Source organism: Battus philenor, unplaced genomic scaffold, assembly GCF_028537555.1.
Source record: "Battus philenor isolate CCGP_79_NKW_IND1 unplaced genomic scaffold, ilBatPhil1.0.hap1 SCAF_22, whole genome shotgun sequence".
Classification (NCBI taxonomy): Eukaryota; Metazoa; Arthropoda; class Insecta; order Lepidoptera; family Papilionidae; genus Battus; species Battus philenor.
This window is the reverse complement of record NW_027181685.1, coordinates 8093815-8118699: the sequence shown is the minus strand read 5'-3', so window position 1 is coordinate 8118699 and position 24885 is coordinate 8093815. Positions and strand designations below refer to the sequence as shown.

Sequence of the window (24885 nt, the reverse complement as noted above, 5' to 3'; positions counted from 1 at the left end):
AAGAGGAAAATGTACAGTCTCGAACAAATTGATGCCCGCAAAATATCCAATATTATTAAAAAAATTATGTTTTAGTAATATTACATCATTACAGTTTATTTAATATACATATTTTATTTCTCTGAAAATGTGTTCTGTAAATTGGCTGTTCTAATATTTATGTCAAAGGGCATTATGAAAAAGGAAGAGTAATTAAGAAAGGAACACTTAAACATGTACACATTAATAAATATATTTTAACATTTAATTTTTTTTTAAGGCAGGTCAACTCTATAGCGACCATCATAAATGTTAACCATTAAATTATTCATCAATCATTGTGGAAGCACGACACCAATCTGATTTCGGTGTTCTGAAAAAAATTAAATTATTTCAGGGGGAATGTTGAAATAATTAATATTTAATTAATTATTTTCATTAAAATTAATCTGAAGAGCGACAATGCGAAATTGCTTTTCATAGCTTTAAAATATCGAAGGCTTTTGATGATTTCAGTTATCTGTGTCGACATATAAATACAGGAAATTAAAATCTCCATGCAACACACGTACAGAAAAATTCTCGTTGTCTGTTTTTGATTTATAGCTAAACGGGATTACTAATTACTCTTACACTAGAATCACTAACAAATTGTGCTATAGTAAGGACGGCTTTTTTATTGTTATACACTTTATTACAAAATATTTCTAACTACTAATAAAGAAAATTACATAAACAAGAACCTGACTGAGTTTTCTGAGAGCTCTTTCCAGATTAAGATGCTATTAGGAACCCATCGAAGCCTTTTTAAAGGGTTTTCATAGGGATGCTCAGTTTTATACAATATTCTTTGAAATTAAGCTCTTCTGATATTTTTTTAACGCTGTTACTGTTGATGAATTAAAAGAAGTTTGACTTCTAGTATGTGTATTTTTTGTTTGAAATCAAGGTATCTCTGCGTTAATATAGCTTGAGCTTCAAAGTTTCTTCGTGGAACTAATTTTTATGGAACTGTCTTTGATGGCCAGGTGGTGTCTGACTCTTTAAAATTAAGTCGATGTAGAAGTATCCAAGACCCGACTGCACATTTGGCGTATTATATTATTTCAGGAAAAGGCAACTGATGCACGTGAAAGATTCCGCTGCACTCTATGCTTAGTTTGTAGTTTTTTTTTTGCTCATACATTTTTCCGATAAAATGATAATAAACTGTTATAACTGATAGCCTTCTTGATTAATATCTTGATTGATATTAAGATTTCTAAATGAAAAGCCTAACTTTTATGCAAAGTGCGGTGTAATTCATCAATGAACATTTTAAACATCCGTGCTCGAATATAAACTTGACTAAAACTGAACCGTAGATTAGGCTTTACATATTTTCCAGTCATAGTGTCATATGTGTAATCATAAAAAAACAAAATCAAACCAAGAAAATTGTTAAATACTTATGTATGGACTAACCATTAAATTATGAAATGTAAAATGAATTATATAAAATCGATCGATTTACTACAGTTGTAACATAAAGGCAGTTCAATAAGCAACAATTTATAAACTTTAATGATGAACACAAAGTACCTTATATAAAATAGCTATCGTTATAATATATCTTACCGAATACATAAAACTGCCATAAAGTTCGCGGTATTAGGTTCAGCTGACGATAAACAGATAATTTAGATTCTTTTCACGAAACGGCCATGCTGGAATGAGTTCCAGGGAGCAAAAGTCCTTATATTAACATAACCTTCCTGAAGTTAATCAACGACGGGGTCTATAGATGCCTTAATTTTGTAAAAACTATAAATAATATTAATATAATCTATAACAATATTATTTTTTTCTTTACATAAAAATCAGTTAATGACTGCTGTATCTACCCAAACATTTCTCGGACATGTTTTTTTACATTTTTTATTATAAAAAGATATGTACTTTCATTTATTATATTATTATCTAATAAGAGTTGACAGGTAAAACCTCCGCACGTTATAGGAATTTTAAAGAAACTAAAATCAAATTAGTCTACACTATAATAGAATCCTTCAACTTAAAGCTGCAACGAAAGTGCCAAACGCACCTTGTTCTATAAGGAGTCTACAGTAAACTCTGACGAGTTTTTGGACATTTTCACAATTTTTTCTATAAAGTAGAGCAATTTATACCCAAGCTTAATTAACACTCTAATAAAAATTTTCCACGAGCTTTGGTTTGATAAATTTCTTCAATTATTATTTAATTATTTAAAGCCATTAAAGAGAAGTGTATTGTATTACTGCACAGTTCACAAAAGAGTATTTAATTTAATGAAGCCAAGAGAAAGTTATTTGAATTGTATAATAAATAAATACTGAATATATAGCTTATTAACAGTAGGCATCATGTGTGTCTTACTTATATTTTCAAAAATCACTTTTAAATGTACGTCGCATATGGTCATTACTAATTTGGCTCGCTCCCAATGTGATAGCGATAAGCGTAGATATATGACACACTAATTTTGTTCTTCAATATTCGGACATGTTATTAGAGCGACCATTGTGTATTTTTTACGCTTTTGTATGTAGGCCACTTCCTAGGTGACCCAACGACTTAATCAAGGATGCATAAAGGATGGATGAAGGCAGCGCAAAACCAGCATCCGTGTTAATTATTAGATTATGGTGACCAAGCTTTCGTGTTTGCGATCTGCGGATTTTTTTTAATTATTTATAACTTTGGTAACACTAAACATTTTTATAACTAACCAGTTAAAAGCAAAAAGAACTTTTCAGAAATCCCACTTCAATTACCATGCTCCGACATGTATTTACAATAAAAAATTATGTTTTGCACATTTAAATCGTGAAAATATTCGTTGTGAGATTTTATAAGTTTTGTTGCAGTCTCATTTAGCAAATACAATAGAACTCTGTTAACTTTTGGTGAAAGAGATTCATCACCTGCTTCTTTCCAAAACTGATATAATAAGTTCCAAGGCACTCGTACTGATCTCAGTAACGATCCGCGTAAGAGATATCCTTCAAAAAGGCTACTAAAAGTAACATCAAAGGTTAGCGGCACATGATTTAGTTCTACAAGAGAGTTATAAGTCAGAATCAAAACATTCCGCACTGTTAAACATTTGAATCTTTTTTTTTTATTAGTGTCGCGATAATATATTTAAATTGTAATCGAAGTGTATTGTAATATCATACATGGTGGTAAACAAAAGTATTTAATCCCTATAAATATCTTTATAAAAGCAAGCTTACTTTAAACTATAATTTGAAACACTTTAATGTCGACATTTTAATGTATTTTTTTTTCTTATTTACCTATCGTTATTAGCTTGCTTAAATCTAAACAGCTTGTACTATACTTACGAAATTTAAGCTCTACACTATAAGATAAACTTTGAATATAACATTGTATGCTACATAATATTACTAGAAATGCATATTACCGATAGATATCCGTATTATGTAGAGATGTACACGTTCGGGAAATCGGAACAAACACAAAGTTCTCGCCTGTTCATTAACTTCCAGCTGCGGAGGAATTCAAACTTAATTCCTCCTATCAAAGTTAGCTACAAAGCTGCTAGGTCAGTTTAATAACATATCGATAGCTTTCAGCACGTTATATGATAACTGGTTGCGTAATTAAATTTAACAGTTTGCTTGACTTATGCAAAGGAAATAATTTTATAATGAGTTAAAAATATCAAAGCAATTCTCTTTTACAATTGTACTAGCTGTCACCATGTTCACGTACTGAATTTTGTGGTTGTGATTTCATAAAATATATTCTTAATCATTTTAAAATGCCGAAAAAATATTTTGGCAAATACTGGGGGGACCGGAAAGTAATGTCGCTTTCTTGAGTGAAATTCACACGACTGCATTTTTAACTAGTCTTTATTTCTAATCAATAATATATTTATCTTCGTTATCAACAACCTTTTGCCATCTAGTATACAAATTTACAATGCCGGAGTGATAAAAATCTATAGTTTTTTTCTGTAAAATATGTTGACAGAAACGACATTACTTTCCGATCCTCGATTTATATCCATAACTATATTTTTACATATACTTAAACACTTTGAATATATGTATGTTTTTTTATGTTTTTTCTTCATTTATATCCTCTATTCGGTAAAAGGATGCAATGGTAGCGGAAGAGTACTGAGACCTGCGATCGTAGGTCGCGGATTCGATTTTCAGGATACAATATTTTTATAATTCACACTTTGTGCATTGATAATATAAGATTGCCACTGCTTATAAATAAGTTTCCAGAGGATATGCAGTAGCGTGTTCGGTGTACTATAATACCACGCTGCAATTGCCAACACGCTTGCCAAGCATGGTGATTATAGGATCCCCTTAGATATCTTTGTGGAAGCCTAGTCTATGGGCTAGAACGACTGTATAAGTAAAATTCCTACACAATTACAAATCTCTAAGGCATTATGGTTGAAGAGACATCTTAATAGTACATACTCTTAAATTTATATAGATACAGAACTAATCTTGATGTAAAAGTCTTGTAAAAAATGAATTAATTTCAACATTTTTACTATGCGGCTATTGATTTTATATTAAAAATATATTTAAAACAGTTCAGTAATGAGTTAGCTTGGTAGTTTTTTGTCCTTACGTATTTCTGCTAAATAATATTATGTATATTCGTTACTAAAAATAACTTCAGCTACGCAGTTTGACTGTCGCGTCATGACAACCATAACACCGAGACGTTTCATTTTCCTAGTGCATGACTTATTAAAATGTAAATTTCAATTTATTATTTATCTCGTGTTCAATAAAGGGGAAAATAGAAAGACGTATTCTTGACATTCACTGTCTTGGAGAAATGTTGTGTCGATGTAAAGTAGAGCAAAATATCTAGATCCTGAAGTGTACAGGTCTGTTTATGATAAAAATTTTTGTGTATATTTTTTATTATCATCATTTTTGTAGCGCGAAATCTAAACAATAAGAGAATTCTTATCAACGTAATTTAAAAAAAAAAACCCTTTCGCGGCGCCTAATTTTCGCCCATAACCATAAGATAAGTGAAAGTAAGGTTCTTAGGTTACAGTGATTTCATATCCCTTAAACCGTAAGTCAAAAACTTCCGCACAAACCTTTCCAAGTGAAATATACCAAAACGTGTATGAAAACCCGGATCCGATATTTTATTGTATGTTTTTGTAGAAAGCTCCTTTAAACATAATTTCCTTATGAAATTAAATGTAACGAATTCATTTAAACTACCTGAAACAAAATTGAACTTTCTACCTATAAGAAAATATTAAGAAAAATATCAGCCCCTGGTGGTTGTAGGTAACTTTTTAAAAAGGTAGGTACAACAGACTAATAATAATAAGGTAATCACAATACCGCCAAATAGTAACGCGTATATTTTGTTTTTTTTTAATCTTTATTTGTTTGTTAATTGGAGTATATTATTATTAGGGCATGTGTATTACTCGATAATTTATTTTTAATTATGTGCACTAGTTATAAACAATTGTTTTCTGTCTTTAATCCTCAAATATATAGATTTACATAACAACTTCTGTACATACAATCAAACACAAATAATGTGAAGACTGGATCTTTCATCACCAACTACTACAAAAAGTCGTTTCCACTTATAAATTTATGTTCGTACTGAGGTTTACATTATCGAGCTCTTAAACTGAATTGAAGTGGAACTTTTTCTCGACGCCGGTTCAACGGAAGTTTTTCCAATTATCAGTCGCTCTGTAAACTTCTATAAAATTATTCATAAACTCCAGATTTCAACTGAGGATCTACTCGGAACTTTAAGGTATTCAGTTAGTTCAATTTATTCTCGTTTGCCTTCAAAATTCAAATATTCATTCAATAAAAATAATAACCAAAAATATACCTAGCGTTATTACAAAGGAAAAAATTTCTGCACATATAGTGGACTTGCGGAAAATCTCAAGTGAGGTCAAGTTAGGTAATTATATCCCTTTATGCGAGTACTGTTTATATACTTGAAAGCGACGTATTGTGGGGATTTTAGTCGGTGCAATTCCGACGTTACCTTTCCTTGTCCAAGGGCAAGCAAAAGCATTTCTCCCACGTAAGACAACAATGTTTTTTTTTCGCTTAAAATTTGATTTAACAAAACATGACATTCATAATTGGCATCAATATTAAATTAAGTAAATAATGATTTATATAATGTTATCATAAAATGCGTTTTTTTTCAGCCGACCGAAGTCCATCCATTTAATGTCAGGGTGTTCTTAATGACCAGCATCATTTTGTATAAGAATTTTGCTGTCAAAAGCCCCGACTCGTGAACTGAATGAAGAATTCTGTAAAGAACTGTATGTAACGGGCAGTGCACCATTCTTCTGTCACGTAGTCCAAATAAAAATGTTATTTTTACAGATTACACCTGTTATTTTTGTCATTTTTAGAAAATAAATAGTTTGGACAAATGTTTTTTTTTTCTATTATTCTTATCATATTACATCTTTGATCATATTTATAATAAAATTACGACTCTTAAATATGTAGGTTAAATATATACGTTTTTCGTGGCATATCATATTTTCGGTTCCCTTAATATCTTTTATAGTTGACATTGAATAAGGTAAATCGCGAGTAAGCGGATATTGGAATATATTAAGATTATTGGGATTTCTCTGTCAACAATAAAGTAAAGGATGGAAATTCTCATAAAAGTATATAATTTTAAGATAATCTTTTTTATTTTTAGGCCGTAATTGTGACTGTATTTTTCTGTAAAGTAATTATATCGAAAAGTAGAATCAATTTTACGAGGAGGCTATTTAGATTCTAGCAAGATTTTTAAATTATAAAAAAAACTTTTGACTGTATTTTAGCACTTTGGACACTGTTGCTAGTAAAATTACTATCCCAGCGGATATAAACTGGACATTGCTTAAAGATTTTCTTTGCACAGTTCCATCCAATTTAGAGTTCAATGTTACCAACGAGTCATATCTGTAGTTCAGAACAAGCTTTTGTAGAATTTATAGTTATTAATATTCATTTTTTAATTACGAATCAACATATGCCATGGTGAACAAATTTTTAAAGTGTCAAAACTTATCAAATTACAATAAAATCGAAAGATCACAAGAAGTTGCTGACAATTAAATAGTTTAATAATCGCGTATTGTCATATTCTCTGATGCATATCTAATGTGGTAGATCTATTTATTAAAATAATAGCGATTAATTAAAAGTAACAAAGTCATAATTTTTCACATATCTATTATTGTAAAAGTATTTTCTTATAAACTCTTTCTTTTATTCGCATGTCAATTTATTGATTGCATTATAAACTAAGAAAAGACACGGTTAGGTTATCTCTTTGTGGATTCAGGAATTAATTAAGCAAAGGCATATTTCTCTGTTTCAGAGAATATTTACAACAGAGATGCTTGCAAAGACAATAAACTTAATATCATCTTAACTGATGATGATCATGATTTTTTGTAATGATCTTATATAATAAAGCCATTATGGCTGACTTTACTTTTTTGTTTATAACTTAACAATATTACTATAACCTTAAATGACTATTAGTATTTGTTATTATTTATAAAGTTATATATGTCGTCTGTACTTTAGCACTTATGTTGCTATATGAATGTAATGTTGTGTAATGTTCTGTTTTAACTTTTTAACTTAACTGTTTTGTTTGATGCTATGAGTATTTGATTTAGTTCTCCGGTGCGTATGACACAAGTCAAATTCTTCACTGAATTTACTTTTTATTTCATCTGTTCATTATTAAGTCAATGTGCTCTATGGAATGTACATATTAATTATTGAAATCTTTTATTAATTATTATTTATTTTTAATAAATATAAAAAGTGTAAAATTCTATTGTTTATTTCTCTTAATATTTATGTAGCGTTAGCGATTCTAATTACTGGCCACTAAGGCCATAATACTTTTATGAAAAAAAAATCATTCTTGTGCGGTCAAATTCTAATTCGAACGCCGATTTGAATTCGAACGCAAATTTAAATTCGAAGGCCATCAGTGATGTGGTCGCTGCCATTGTATTAGAGTCGTGTAAATTATCAATACTCTTTGTATATTTGTGAATACACCATGAAACAGGAACGAGTACGTACTCAGTTAACTTTAGTTAAAGATGTGCTTTTTTAAGTAACGATCAGAATTATTTATGCCAAGATTAAAAAAAAGGTTATATACGATAATAAAAAATATTCCAAGACATTTCGGGTCAATGACCGCAGCGGGAAATATTACTCTATTTTATTAGGCAAGGGCTCCCGCTTCAAGGCGGATTTATGATGATATTAATATTCAGAATGATAATACTTTAAAAATATATTTGTGTGATTTCGGTTATTATTTATATTGTAAAGCAGTGATTAATATTCATTTATGAGAAATAAAACGAATATACATCTTCCATAAACATTTATTAATATAATATATCATTTTATATTCCAATATAAGTTATTATATAATACCATATTCCGTTTTCAGGAACGTACAATGTAAGAAGCTACGTACAGAAGAAACTACTAGGCTGCAATACCATATACCCCCTGACCGAGAGTCGCGTACAATATATTAGAGAATAGTTTTATTAATTATATTACTCGTGTGTTGACACATCTACTACACTTTATAATCTAAGTTGCCAATCGCAAATACAAGAGGCGTTGTTCTTTCCAAAGGCTTATTGTAGCGTCTTCCACCAAGTTTCCGTTTATCGTAAGTTTCTTATACAACTATAACATTTATTACGTTACATTTAAGATTTTTTTACTAATCCATAGTGACTGCTACTTCCTATTGACATAAGTTTACCATCGATTTTAGCCGCTACTTTTTTACGTCTCTACGTTTAGCTTACTTAACTCTACATACATACATTCTAATAGATGAACGCTGCCGGCAGAGCACAGGGTTCTTTGGTTAAATTAAAAATTAAAAAAATGCGAGTAAGAACCCAATGCTGTGGGCAGCTGACGGGGTCTGATCGGTCAAGCATGACGTCGAGGCGTACGGATTGGGCAATAAGGCTGGGTGATTGCCCAACCACGTAAGCGGACGCTCGACTCAATCAGACAACTAAAGATTTCCTAAAGACAGAAAAGGAAACATAACCGAAAAGCTTAAGCCAAATCAATCAAGAATATGCATTCTAAATTTTGTATAATAGGTCCAAAAATATTTTTAAACTGAAGTTCTAGGTCCCTGTTTTGGATTTGAATGGCAAATTCAAATCTAAGAAGATGTAAATAGAAAGATGAGGGATAGCAATAGATACAAATGAAGTCGAAAAACGTAACGGGTCCGATGTCGTAATGCTGTGGTTGTCGCGTCCGATGGAGCGGCGGTCAGTCGGCTGTGGACGTGGTCGCCGCTGCAGGGGAAGCAGGAAGGTGTTCACCCCCATTTTTGGAACAGGCCCATCCGCTGGCAGCGGCAGTTGGACCCCCAGAGGTTGCACCGGCACGAGGACGAGTGGCAGCAGTCCCCGGGCCGATGGTCGCAGTTGCCGCCGCGAGGGATACAGGCGCGCCTGAAAACGTAGATCAGCGACGAACGTCTGAAATCACATCATCGAATACTAGCCTAAGTTCCAGGTCACGCTAGTGCTTCAATGATACGTGATAGAAATTATTCAATGATTATTTACTACATTAACATTAAAAGGAAGTGCATCTTCAAAACATGTCAATGTCACAAGAGAGCTAAGATTGAGCGAAAAGTTTCGCGGAGAAAAAATTATCACAGTATATAGTCTATAAACATATATGATAATCTAGTACACAAAATATGTAAAAATATAAAAAATAGTGATACGCAAAAAGTTAGCATGAGAAATAAGGTGAAGATCTTTATAACTTTCTCTGGGTTTTTACTTCTTTTGTTTTAACTTTATCTGGGATAGTATTATAAAATCTCCATGGTCAGACATACGTTTAATAAATTTAAGAAGATTATTTAACAAATATGTTTTATTCTGAATTCGGAATGAACTGCTGTATTACTTTTTTAAGAATATTGTTAAAGTGAGCAAAAAAAACTGACTTTGTTGACAGCTATTAACAGAAAGGGACGCGTTTAGAACCCTCGTAATTTTAAGTTGAAGTTCTCGTAAATAATAAGAATAAATTAACGAAATGATTACTACTTCTAACATCAATATAATATTAATAATTATGAATAGGAACCATTTATTTAAATCATCACAAATTGAAAACAAAGTTGGACAGCAAAAAGCACTGACTACAATCTATTTGTTATTTACGAATTTATACAATCGAAACCGACGCTACAAATATTTCGCTATTTCAAAATACACGTCAAAGACTTAATATATTGATTTTAAATTTTTATTTAGATTCTTTAAAAATGTTATAAGCTTAGAAGTTATCAAACTTGAAGAACACAACAGATAATATCTTAACGTTATAATTTTTTGTCTTTTGCGCTCAGTCTTCGTCCACGTTCACGAACCGTCTGGTGAATATAAGCGGATGTTTTGTGTGGAGTACATCCAGAGAGAGGAGTCTATCCTCCCGTTGATGCAGTTTTAGAATATAAGGCTTTTTCAGGCGTTTGGAATAATTAGCTGATTTGAAAATTTGAGCAGTTATCTGATTGGTTTGGATGGTTAGCAAGCCGTCCTTGGCTATCTTTGGGTGTTTTTTGACTTTATAGTTAATTATGTATCATGGGACATTATATAACAACGTACTCTTTTAAGTATGATTTACTTTCATGCATTGATTGATTTTATATACACTAAATTTGAGATTCTAAAGAGTGAAGTGACCTCTATTAATTACAATATTAATTAATAATAATACCGTTGTCTATAAACTTACTTTCCGACATCCCGCAACACTTGCCATCCGTTCTCGTCGTCGTCATATTCAGAAACATTCAGGTCGACATCTTCATCTTCTGATTACAAATAATAATTTGTGTTTAATTAAATACAATACAAATTGGACTAAAAATATCAATTCTTACATATATATATATACATTTGAATTACATTTAAATCTTATTACCTTATGAGCAACTTTACCCTCTAAATCTTTGCCGATTGTATTAATTAAAATACTACCATTACCCATAACAAAAGGTACCACTAACAAGGTGTGGTGAGTGTTTATTTAATCTGGTCATGATTACACGAATGCGGTCTATACGTTGTCTAACTTTATTGTAATTATTGTTTTTAGTTTTATGAGCATTACTAAAAAAATTGTGAAATATAAATACAATTACATTCAAAGAGGAACAAATACGTTATATTTAACGTTTTATTTATATTGTAATTAAATATCAAGACGAATTATTGTACTATTGTTTAGCATTAATTATTTATTGTGGCATAGTTTCATTAAAGCGTATACAACCTAAACTATGTAAACTTTACTCGAGAAACTTAATCTCCAGGAAATTTTTTTTCATCGACGTTTCATCTGTGAGAGGTCAGGAAATGTTGCCAGAACATGTTTACAGAAACTATGTTTGACGACTCAGAAACCTTGGATTAGTGACATCACCAGCTTTTATTACTGCTATGTGTGGCAATATTTTTAGTAATAAGTTTCAATACAAAGAACAAAGCTAGATCTAAAATTCAGCCAAAGGTCCCTTTCAAAAATTTTACAGGTTTGGCAAAAGTGTTAAAAAATAATTTTAAAATATACTATATGATGCATTTACCAGGATCAATGTACGAGGCTTGCGCCGACTGCAATGCAATCAGGGCAGCCACTAGCGCCAGTAGAAAGGCGCTCGCGCCCGGCATCTTGCTCGCACTCCACCTGCTGTTGGTCTGTAATATAATAACAGTATTAAGCGGCCATTTTTTTTTCGTAGCGGAGTAAGCCACGTTATTTTAAGAAATCATTTCAAACAATAGTTATGACAGTACATAAACTAAATCAATAGCTTCGGTTAAAAACGATTTAAATTAAGTCCAATAACATAGCAATGGAAATGGTTAAGTTCGCGATTTCTGTACGAGATCAAATTACGCATGTAGCGATCAGTAGACAAACACAAGTAACCGATATTACATAAAGGATTAGCAAGTTGAAGTAACATGAAATAACGCGCAGAACAGACGGCCGCTGAGGCCTTAAAGCTCTGGAATGGAAATCATGGAATTGATTGAGTGGATGGATGGCTTCGCTTGCCGCAATTAAGGATGTTCACTGACAGTGGAGACGGACAGACGACCTTATTAAGGTCGTCAAAATACGCTGAATGCAGCCCGCTTCCGGTCATTCGAAATCTACGAGTGAGGCCTAAAGCCGGTGTAATCCGCAAGTGTCTCTAAAAAAATACTTGTTTAAAATTACACCGGCCTTCAAGTTTACTCTCGGATAAATAAATTTATCTTATTTTTATTAGTAAATCGGAACACATTACATAAACTTATTATTTACTATAATATTTAATTGGTCAATTTTTTTTCATTATGTACGAGTTAAATATTTTCTTTCTTCCCGATTAACATTTAAAAAATTTGCTAATTTAAGTCTACCAAAAAGAAATATTGCAAATTTTAAAGGTACTTTTATTCTTACCGTTGAAACATATTTAGAAAACTGTTTTGTTTGTATTATATTGTTGGTATTGTATTATATTGTGTTGTTGTATTGTATTGCACAAACATTAAGCAATAGTTGTTGACGAGTTTGAAAACTAAATTCGCGTTAATTAAATATACACAAATGTTTTTAACTGCTTTATTAAAATTTGGAATGTTTTAATTGCTAATTCTTTTATTGAATCATCTTTTCATGTCATATCTAGTGACAAAATTATATAAAAATATGAAGATCACTATATATTGTGTACAAAATATATAAATTGAGATTAATACAAAATAAAACGTTGGATTGCATCGAATACAAATCATGAGTGTATTGTGTAACATTTTGGATTAAAAATAAAATTGCACCTCATTTTTATATGCTAGATAAATCCTTTACATCATACATAAAAATTTAGTTGTTATGTAGGTAAGTTGAGAGTATTAACATTACTTGAAATATTTCAAGTTCGATTTATAACCCGCATATAGATTATACTGAAAGAGTTTTGGTTAGACACAAATAAAAAAACCGTAAGATTACAATAATTTACGGCATACACCACTCACTTAATTCGGGGCGGTTTCCGACAAATATCACAGGAGACCAAGTAAAAGGTTCGTCGCAAATGACATCTCTTAAAGTTAACGACATAAAGAGAGTATTTTTTCGGCGCCCTTAAGCGTCAGGTCATTTGAACCTTCTTAAAAAATATACTTAGAGGCTTTCAAAGTAAATGATAACAATTTCGTTCATTTTAACATGTTATTTCAAAACGTTGGTACTTTTTTTACAAGCTAAACAACTGTTTTGTTCCTAATCTGAAATAATTTAATAAGTGAATATTTTTTATGAAAATAGGCACAGATTCACTATTTTATAGAGCGCCATACATAGTCCTACCGACCTAAAAAAAATTACACGACTTCCTTAAGTAGTTTTAAGTGAGCACATAGAATGCTACAATAAATACTCAAAATTAAAGTCCAAGTACCCAAAAAATAATCGTTGTTCGAATTTATATTTAGTTATTTTAATTTAAAAATTTTCACATATTTTTCACTCGTATAATATTTTTTTGTTGATAATTACAATATTTTTACGCTATATTTGAATATTAATTTGTAAATTTATTTTTTTCATTATCAACATAGGATTATATTACAGGAATCACTTGCGTATATTATAAAAAGAATGGGAGCAGAGCCTAATTTGATTCTAATACAATATAACTTTGATATCACTTGCCGACGGGCATTCGTAATTAAAGTTAAAGAAATCTTTCAACAAAATTGACTTCGACAGCGGCTCTTCGACTCGGGAGCGATAAATAAAAGAATAGCTTTTATATGATTTGACATTCATTTTTATTATGTTTAAAAAATGCAAAAAGTAAATTTTCTCGGGTAATTTTGTCTGGTTACATCCTTTATATAAATATAATGTAGTAAGTAATGTTACGTAAATTGCAATGGACAAATTATATTATCAAATGTATAACAATACTTTGGCATTATGAGCCATGACACACGTGAATACTGGGAATCCAATAAACAAATAGCCTTTTCTTTAGATAATTTTTCATTGTGTTAATTCTAACGGGATATTTCTATAAGCATTATTTTAGTATAAATATTGTATTATAATTATGTACGATTGCTCGGCTATCAATACAATCTAAGTCAATCATGAATCATAACCTATTCGGCTATGCTCGGTATTTTTCTAAAAGGTCGAATTAAAAATGAGGGAATATATAGTCCTAAATCGGACAAGAGTAACCGACATAGCCCAGTGGATTGACAAGACAGGTCATATAGATGGTTGTTGCGCTATGAAGTTCTAGAGTGGAGGCTTTGAATCAGCAAGTGTATCGGTGTGTATAACCTTGCTAAGGTCGTCAGAAGACGTTGGATGCGGGCTACTTTATATGTTCATATCGTTAATTTCGTTACGGCGGCAATAAATCAAAACACAAAAATGCCACAGGTGTGGGGCAACAATCACTCCCGAATTTTGAGGAACGTTGGCTATGTTTGTCGAATTAAATACGTAGCCATAGAGGTCGACCCACGTGGATCAACCGAAGAGTATCACAGGATCACCCCTAAATCTGTGAGCGAAGTGCTTCCATTGTGAAAAGGGTCATTTAGCAATCCCTTTGACCATGACTATTGTCCCTGTAAGCCTAACGGCCTTATGTAAAATAATCCACGAGTAACATGTAAATTTCAGCACTGTAATTTTTTATCATAATTTACATTTTTACGAATACGCAAAGTTATATCAGTTCTATAACACGGATATAAACGCAATAAAGTGTAAAAATTCTGATGAGATACTTGACCTAAATCGTTATAGTGTGTTGCCTGCTGAACCATCGTAACAGGTTAAACGATGCGCTAAGAAAATATATTTTTACTTTAAACGTTTTGACTCCTTGCACAGAAATCAGGGGACTAAAAGAGTTTATATTTATTTATAACTGTTACTAAAATTTATAAAGTTCGTATATTTTTATATAACGATTGCTATTAAATTCCTTATTATGTATTAATTCAGTAAAGAAATTCCAAAAAAGCGTCGTTAAATATACTAAAGAAAGTACTTTTAAATCATCTTAAATATTCAATTTAACTCTTATCGGATGCCACGTTTCGTGTGCTTAATTTTCACCAGGTTGTAGTTATTTTTAATAAATATAAATAAATATGTTTTTTTTTAATATTCATATCAATTTAAATATTTTCTTAAAAAATATTTATTTTCTGAAAAAGTAATACATTTATTAATATGTATTTAATGTGTAGTATTTTTGAAACAATCTCCAACATGAGGGAATGGTTTTCTTTTTCAAGTTTAACAATATTAAAGTATTGTTTTTCTTCCTCCAGGCTACTTACGATTAGAACATATTAATCAGTCGTTATGTTTTCCTGCACCATCAGGTTGCAAGATATGTAGTTTCCCATCGAATCTCCCCTCAATATCTGATGTTGGAGATACTATTAAAATTAATAAATTTAATTATCTATCAAAAAGAATAATTCACACACTAAAATAATTATTGATATGCTGCATAAGGTAAATGCTTTGTTGGTAACGATAAACTGAAAAGACAGTCGTATGCACATTCAAAAGGCAGCAAGTTTCATCGTGATCCAACTTGTCACCTCACATGTGCCATACGACCGCTGTAGAAAACTACTGTTGTCACGTCAGATGTGACTTGCGACCGATAAGGGTTAATATTAAGCGGTGATAGACTAGCAGTAGGGGATTTCTCGGGTTCGATTACCGAGATACATGCTTGTATTATTCATACTTCGTGCATTATTTATACGACATTGCCACTGCTCACAAATAAGTTTCCAGAAGACAGCAGAGTTCTCATAATACCACCCTTCGATTTTTGGCCTGCCTGCCAAGCGGGGCGATTATGATATACCCCTACTAGATATTATAGGGGATGGTATATGCCTAGTAGCGGACGTCTATGGGCTGAAACTACGATTTAAGATCAAAGCATTAAAGGATGGAAAAAAAATATTTCATATGTCTTTGTACAGAAGTTTCACAATTATGCCTACGATAAATAGATACAGTAGTATTATTGATTAACTTATTTAGTGACAAATTCACTATTCCAATAAAGAGCTCCGAGAATCGTCATGTTTTTGATTAACAGAGGAACAGTTTTCAAATATTAACGAGAAATCTCGCTTCTATGCCGTGGGTTTGTCATTATTTATATCCACCAATTAACTTGTCCACTCTCAATAAGTACTTTTTAACGATTAAATATCTTAAAATGTATGTCAACCGTACAGCAATCAGTTTTACTTTTGTTTGCTATAAATAATTCTTAAATGTATTTTGACCTGTATGTATTGTTACGCCTATAAATACCCTTCGATTAAACGAAAAGAAACAGATGGTGCTTTTTTATTAAACATCTGATTTTTTAGGCATTTTAATTGCATGTTTGACCTTAATACATAAATGGGGTGTAAGGGTCGCATTATGTATTAAGATATAATTAATAAAAAATAAAACTTACAATTGGTAGTATGTACATGAGGCTATTTACTACAACTATATACTTTAATGATTGATATTTTCTATATCTCTATTCTTATTACAACAAAACCTTCAAATTTATTAAGTTATGTGATTGTGTGGCAAGTTAATGGACTAATGAAATTATTAAAGTTGTCCACGACTAAGTACTTTAAGTGAGTGAGACCCCTGTGCGAAAATTAATATTTTCTAATGGATATGCTTCCATCAGTATTTTAACAATGAGTGGTGGATATTATTATTTTTATTCTTAAAAGTGACGTAACACTGGGCGTTCACCTAATGGACAAATGATTCGAATTCCCTAACAATATAGTTGTATAATATTAACAAAACGTTTCCATATTAACACATTGTATTTCATTACCGTAATTTAAATTTAAAAAAAACAGCTTATTGTCGTACTCTTTCTGGAAAATCGTATCGCTCACTCTCTACTGCTGTCCTGCGGAAATAAGCACCTCGGTAGTTCTTACATTTACAGCACCTAACTTTTTTAACATCGTTGAGACCGCGGACAAGCCATCTCAGCATAGGGGATGTTGACCCACAATGTGGACAGACAACCATGTTAAGGTCGGTTGAAGATTCAAGATGAAGGTTGCTTCTAATCGGAAATGAGAGAAGCCTATGTCCATGAGTGCACGTTCTTCGGTAGAAATGATAACGATAGTGTTTTCTGCTCTTTGCCGTTAACAGCTTTACTGGTCACCCAGGGTCACGCTGTAAAGCGCTAAGTCATTTACACTAGAACTATTTATACTAATTAATTTCGAGTACTCCTTCAGCAATGCAATATATATAAAAAAAATAGTATAAAAATAAATAAAACGTTATAATGTAAGAATTGTGGTCAAAGATGGGAGGAGGTGTAAGCCTTCACATTTCATTTAAAGGAATAGAAAATTCAGCAAAAAAGTTTAAAAGCGAAAATTATTAAATTATACAAGATCAAAGTCCCTGTTTTAACTATAATAGGAGGTATAAAATAAAAAACTCCTACAACAGTTGTTTAATTCGATAGGCCAAACTCTTAGATCGCTTGGCCGTATGCTCAATGGGCTCATATGGGCTTGGCTTATTATTTAAGTCGCGTTTAACATGCCGATTCAAGAATGCCCGTGAAGTGTAAATGACAAGACCAGTTGCTGTTATCGTTATATAAGCTTCTTTTTAATACTTTTATCATTATTATTTTTTGTAGACTACTGTTTATGTTACCGACATTAATTGGTAATACTTTTAACATTTACTTATATTTAGAGTTATTTATTTTAGACATTCGTCATGCGTGTGATATACACGCATGACGAATGTCAATGTACTTTGTAAAAATAATAATAAATCCTTTCTTACAGCTTATCTTTTCATTTGATCAATCAATTATTATACGACAATTTAAAAAGTTATCTTAAATATAACCAAACAGTTTTGGTTTACAATAACTGGTCGCCTAGACATTATTTTTCTATGATTCAAAACAAAAAAAATAATTGATTATTCTTTATTTACTTTAAATTTTTTTAGTGTGAATTTTAATGATCATTATTAATATATTTATGTATAGCATAGCGTATACGAGTACACACTCGTATACGCTATCTTACTGGGTACACACTCAGAGTACATGTGTGTTTCTGTCTCCACATGTGTTGTATATTTATTTTTTATGACTTTGAGATCACTTTAGCGATTACTCTGTGTATTGATATCGATCAATATGCGAAAGAAACTTTTTTTATAAAAATGCAAGTATTTCTATCAAGTGATGAATATTTTTATCCCTTATTTCCATGTAAGCAAATAAATATCTCCTTCCTTTTTAAAGATTTCTTTAAGAAAGCATGCGTGGCCACGTCGCACTTAAAAAAAGAAAGCAAATATTTTGTTTATTATATATATATATATTCAACGGAAATGGGTGTATGAATATGGTTGTATGTACGTAACTCTTCTATCTCCTAGTAACTTAGATAGTTTACAATTGTAATTACAAAACTAATTGTAAATATCGTTTGATATAAAACAGCAAACAACATTTTCTGTCTAACCATAACCTTTCCGCATATTTTTACACAAAGTCGCGTAGTATTACGCAATAAATATTTTTGCCGGAGTACACGTAAACATGTCATTCGCCCGGTAATGAAATTTCAACGCTTTGTTGTTTTAGTAGCTTTAATTAATAATACGTAATTAATGAATAACATCAGACATGCCTATTTTCATATACTAGTTCACATTTTGTGTAACGTAAATTTCAAACTATTTCTATGTCGAAATAAAGAGCTAAAAGATGAAGATGTAAATTAAAAATGTAAATTCATTTAACTTTAATAACCAATAAATTTTAAAATAATGTAATATAGAGAGAAAAATTGGGTTTGCTATCAAATCATTTCATTTATATGTATTGTCTAATATAAAAAGTACATGTAAAATCCGCATCTTTTGTTTAGATCATACGTAGGGTATCTTGAACATCTAGACTACCTACAACCTGCCCGAACCCAAAAAATGACTGGTTTATTAACTGGAAAAAAAATTCTCATCGCTCCATTGTTTAAATGATAATAGACAAAATCATATTATCAAAAACAAAAGGGGGTTACGCTGTATATATCACACAAATTCCTTTCTAGAAAGATGATAAAAGTCGGTCTGGGAAACCATTCATTATGAAAGCACCATTCTCAAGCGCATGACTTAAACACTATAGTATATCGGTGACCCAATCGATATTTTCTTTATTGAAAGTGTTTTTCCAATTCAGGTGCTGTCCAATATATTTTACGGCTGTAATAAAAAAACGATCGATTAGCAGTAAAGGAAGACTAAGTGGATTAGATGTCAACTAACTTAACACGTTTTACGAAAATCTAATACAGAAAGTGTTTTAATTTTGCACTGTAAACACTTATTACAACATTCTGAAATTGATTTAATTCTTTAAAAAAATCATCAATAACTATTAGAAATCTCCGTTTGTTAACTAGAAAATAAATTAACCCAAAGACCATACAACTATAGTGGTGATGTACTACAACCTAATCAATCATATAATTAAGAAAAAAATATTAGGAAATTTCTATGCAGTAGGTAAGGATCGAGAGGTATAACAACTAAACTTTCTGTAAGAATTTAGGCCTGTCGAAAGAAAACGTCATTCAGTCAGCTCATTTCTAGAACCGATTTCAACATTGATATGATCATTTTAAATTTGGTTAGTTAGGACAACGATGAGTTGAACGCATAGCAAAGAGGCCTTTCTAAAACTGCTACACGGCTCGTTTACCTCGAACACCTACAACCCGATTGACCCGGCATTGTCCCAGCAGCCGCACGGTAAACCCATGAAATGCTAAAAAGGAAAATATGGCGTCCTTATTTCCAGCTAACTATAACTCGGGAGTTTTCAAGCCAAGAGTGAATAGGTTTCTTCTAGGCAAGCATGTAGCACGTAGGGTACCGTAGTTCTACGGTACATGCTACGTTATCACTTAACATTGAGCGTGACAGAGGTCAAATGTTTTGTCTGTTGCCGATAAAAAAGTTACGTTTCTAATATATCATAAAGTATTCATAGATCCGGTATTTACCTTGTTTATATTACATATTTTTTTCTTTAATTTAACAAATACATTCTTACAAAAACTTCCCAGTTATCCTTTATCCTTTTCAGTTAACTTTACTTCGAATATAATTAAGTTTATTTTATCAGGGCAGCCTGAAGTTTCTTACAGAAAAGGACTTAAAACATTTTGGTTTAAATATCGTCTTATACACAGCTAATTATCCAAGATAAGCCCTGAGAAAGTTGCGAATCATGTTAATTAATAAAATGTTATAATGTATATATATATATATATATATATATATATATATATATATATATATAAGTGTGTGTGTGTATGTATATATATTTACACACTTGGAAGTGTCCTCTATTCCGTTGATATTGACTGGTCGCAAAATCGCCAGTCTGAGTCGCTTCAAATAAACTAGTTGAAATTTACAGTACTTAAATTCTTAATTTATTTAGTTTAAAGTTTACTCTATTGCAACATAAAAGAAAGATTGTAGCCTAGTTGATCGAAGCTACCTATGGTCAGTTCCTGACGAATTACTTTCTGGGCTGAGATTAACTGTAGAATACATATTAGGACAATAGTTTACTATTACGATTATAAATAAGAATAAGATTATAATTTTTTAAAATATTGTTGATCCGATTCCGAAACATAAGCTCATCCTTTTATAGTAAGAAAACAATATTATGAAAAATAAATTCATTTTGAAAACCATGAAGATCTGAATATAATTTATTAAACTGTCGCTTTAAAATTGAATCATTGAAGTAATTAATAGAATACAAGCGATCGAAATCCAAAGTAGGTATTAATATAAATAAATAGAGAGTAATAATATGACGATTTCAGACCGACAATAAATTTACTTTGTCATAAAATAGTTAAAATAGTATCATATAAACTACTTTTACATATATGTATAAAAATGTGCATTTTTATTTACACTACTTTTAAATTTTCAACGCGAATAGAGTTAGGAAAGAGTTAAGGTTCTGCGGGTTGGCAATTTTCCCATATTTCCGTTTTGTTTTTAACTTGCATGTTTGCGAAATATTTATTCTCCAAAGAACGCGTAGAAATTGTTGTTCCAAAAATATTATAGCACAATTTTATTACCATGTTATTAGGAATTTTGCGTAAAATTAAAAGGATATATTTAAATATATGTACATTCAAATATCGTTGCATAGTCATTTTAGGAATATGTTAGAAAATATTTTTTAGGAGATATTAATGACAATTTGTAGATTTTCATAGCAGATATTGCAATTAAAATGTTTAAACTGAGTGCTGAAATCTTGTAGTTTAATTAGCGCAAAGTCGAACAAAAAATACTGCTACTATATAGAAAAAAATCTTTAAAAATTTCAAATAAATTGTTAGACATTTTTGTAACGTCTTTGTTTAAGTTTATTAGTTTTTCTGTACAAAGTAACGTCACATTATGTTGTTTAACTAATGAGTAAATACCGATGACAGTAACATGCAATACCCATAAAAGCACACTGTATGCCAAGGACTGAAATACAAAACTCGTCACAATTACCTTGATGGACATTTGGCTAATAAACGCAAGAGCGAAGTGACTGTCATTCGACCGATAAATAAAACATAAAATATTTTACTACTAATGAATTTAAAGATTTGATTTAAAAATGGTTGTTCATGATATTTAAAATTAACCTGAGCTCGCTCATCTCATATATAAATATTTTCTATAAAACGACCAATCGACTTATTGCTCGCCGCTCAAATATCTGTCGATATTATGTTCGGACACGGATGATACATATCGTTAGCAAAGTAATTGTATTGACAATGCTGCCTTTTAAACCAGAAATCAGTAAAACATGAACTCTTTGGCGGCACTATACTTAACGCCAACAAAATATTCAATTTTACGTGAAATAAATAACTAAAAAAACAGATTACTGTTTGTTTACGTGCATTTTAATAATTAATGCAATTTTAACAAACACATTCCAATAACATAGAAATTGCAAAGTTATTTTATATGAAAATAAATTGTTAATATTTTATTCTTTCGTCGACTAATTATGGACATGTAATTATGCATAATATAATATCTTTTTAATACTTAAATTTAAAAAAAACATAAGTAATTACTAGTGAGTTAATTCATTTACTAATGTAAAAAAATAATTTATTACTTACAACCTTACAAATCGCTCAATCGTTTTGGCGACATATGTAAATCTCTCATCCTAAATTATTACAGAGCAATTCCACCACCCTTTCGAGATATGTAAATTTGTACGTAAAATTTATTACGTTCAAATACAGAAGCAATCATCAAGAATTTTGTATATCAGTCTAATAAATGAATGTTCTCCAGCCAGCTTAAATACGATTTGCTCGCACGTTGAATACATAACTTAAAAAAAAATAACAAATAAAATAGGCATTTTCTACAAGCATATTGTCTTAAAAAAATGATAAATATAATAATATGAGGTAATTGAATGCTGATTAATATAAGTAATAAAAAACAATAAGCACATTGATTTATACGACGCTAACAAACTACTACAGATCAGTCTAAATTATTCTGTTCGTAACTATATTATTTTTAACAAAAACTGATGCGAAAAAGGCAGTTAAAATATGTAACGCGATATTAACCTTGTGTATTTTTCAAAAATTAAATATAGGCAGGAAGTAATTGTGAGATATATATAGAGCAAATAAAAAAAATATTACCTATGGCTGATATAGGAATATTCCAAAGGCACAGAAGTAACTCATGCTCGACTCACCGTTCGCAGTGTACGCACTAAACACGGATGAGAAAATAAATAGTAGTAGGGGATGGTTATACGTACGCGCGCGGTCGCAATGTTTTCGTATCGGCGGGCGCCACCCCGACTGTTCGGGAGGCGATTCGTAGCACGAGTGACTGCTGGCGCGCCGAACCAGCCCTTATACCGACGCCTGGAGCGAAACCAGTGGGCGGAACTCTATAGAGCTGTTTTCTTAATTTTAAAACCTTTTTTTTTTAATATGGATGTATTTTTAAATACGGAAACTTATGTATAAATACCTCAACATGATATTTATGTATACATTGTTTACATCGTGTTAATGTACAATATTTTACATTTTTTTTAGAAATATAAAGTTTAATTGTTCCTTTTTTAAATTTATTACGTATTTTTTTCCTATGAAAGGATATTTTTGATATAATAATATAAAAAAAATCAAGCTCTATGTGTTATCTCAGAAGCGCTGTCTCTGTCACACCACCGCGAGTTGTCAACAAAATGTTATTAGTCGTCATCTGCACCGCTCTTCGCTCGGTTACTGGTCTAGTAGGAAAAATATTCGAGCAAATGCGCCGAAAGGAAAACTCTCAGCAAACACATTCAAATTTTTCCGTTCACTGCAGGAATAAAAATGGCTAAAGATTTAATCAAACTTCAATATTAATAAATTCAATACGTACATGGTGATTGGCATAAAAGTCTTATTTAGCTCATTTTTCAGCCAAAAGTGTTAACACCTATTTCCAAACAAAGTGTGTAAAATAATCTTTTTAAATTATGTTACATTTTTTTTCATTTACTTCCGGCAGTACGAAGTCTGCTGGGATAGATAGTAAACAATAATTTTTAATGCGTAGTAATCACAATTATGGACACACTTGATAAAATACTTGAACACTCTTACTTGATTTCAGAAATAATTAATAAAATAACGATTATACGTCACGTTAATTATTATTACAAAAGCGATTGCTGTTAGATCATAAGTCGTCTTTCATCCTATAGACGCCTACTGCAATAATTAGGCTTCCCCAAAGGTTTAGGGGGGGATACATCATAAACATCACGCTTGACTGGATCGCTGCTGGATCTTGTTTAAATACATTAAGTTAGAGCAAATAATGAGCATTTACTCCTTGAAACTTTTACGCCTATAACCAAACATCCTTTACATGCGATTCCTTTACATTTCCTTTACATCCATTATATGCGATTTCTACCTATGTACTGAGTCATCGTAATGTCTCTGGTAAAATAGTAATAAAGTTTACAGACTTGAAATTTGATTAGAATATTTGTTAAGACGGGTAGAGGTCAGGTAAGAACTAACTTTACGAAACTTAACGAATTCATTCAGTTGCAGGAGCGTTTTTAAAAATACCTGAACAATACTTCATTTAAATATAAAACTTGAGCATTTTTTACACGTGTTAAAAATTAAAAAGAATATATTTTATGAGATTAAACCTACAAAAGACAGTGCGTGACACTAGGCGATGAATAGCTAATACAATACATCCACAATAAATCGATAAATTCAAACTGGTAATTGCACTTTTGTATTTTTCTATTGTAATTTAAGTTTCTTTTTAAGTAAAAAGGTTAAATACTCTACAATAAATAGTCAATAAATAAATTTTATAAATTCCAGAAAATTAATAATAGCTTATTCAAAGGAGGGGTAAAAAAAGTTTTTCATATTTTTCTTCTTCTTTTCAGCCGATGGACGCTCAATGCAAAGATTGCCAAGATGATCGGTCGTACGCTACCCGCATCCAACGACTTCCTGCGATCATAGCTATGTTGTCGGTCTACCTAGTGCCATCGGTTGCTTCCGAC

At 31.1% G+C, this 24885-nt stretch overlaps 1 protein-coding gene across 1 annotated transcript; it reads right to left on the bottom strand.

Moving 5' to 3' along the window:
- Positions 1-8461: 8461 nt before the first annotated feature.
- Positions 8462-23164, bottom strand: LOC137923758 (U8-agatoxin-Ao1a-like). The gene is made up of 4 exons (XM_068767025.1): positions 23107-23164; positions 11716-11827; positions 10863-10941; positions 8462-9577 (listed from the first exon to the last, which is right to left on the bottom strand). The coding sequence occupies exons 2-4, from the start codon at positions 11798-11800 to the stop codon at positions 9415-9417; spliced, it is 327 nt and encodes a 108-aa protein (XP_068623126.1). The 5' UTR covers positions 11801-11827; positions 23107-23164; the 3' UTR covers positions 8462-9414.
- Between the last annotated feature and the right edge of the window lie 1721 nt (positions 23165-24885).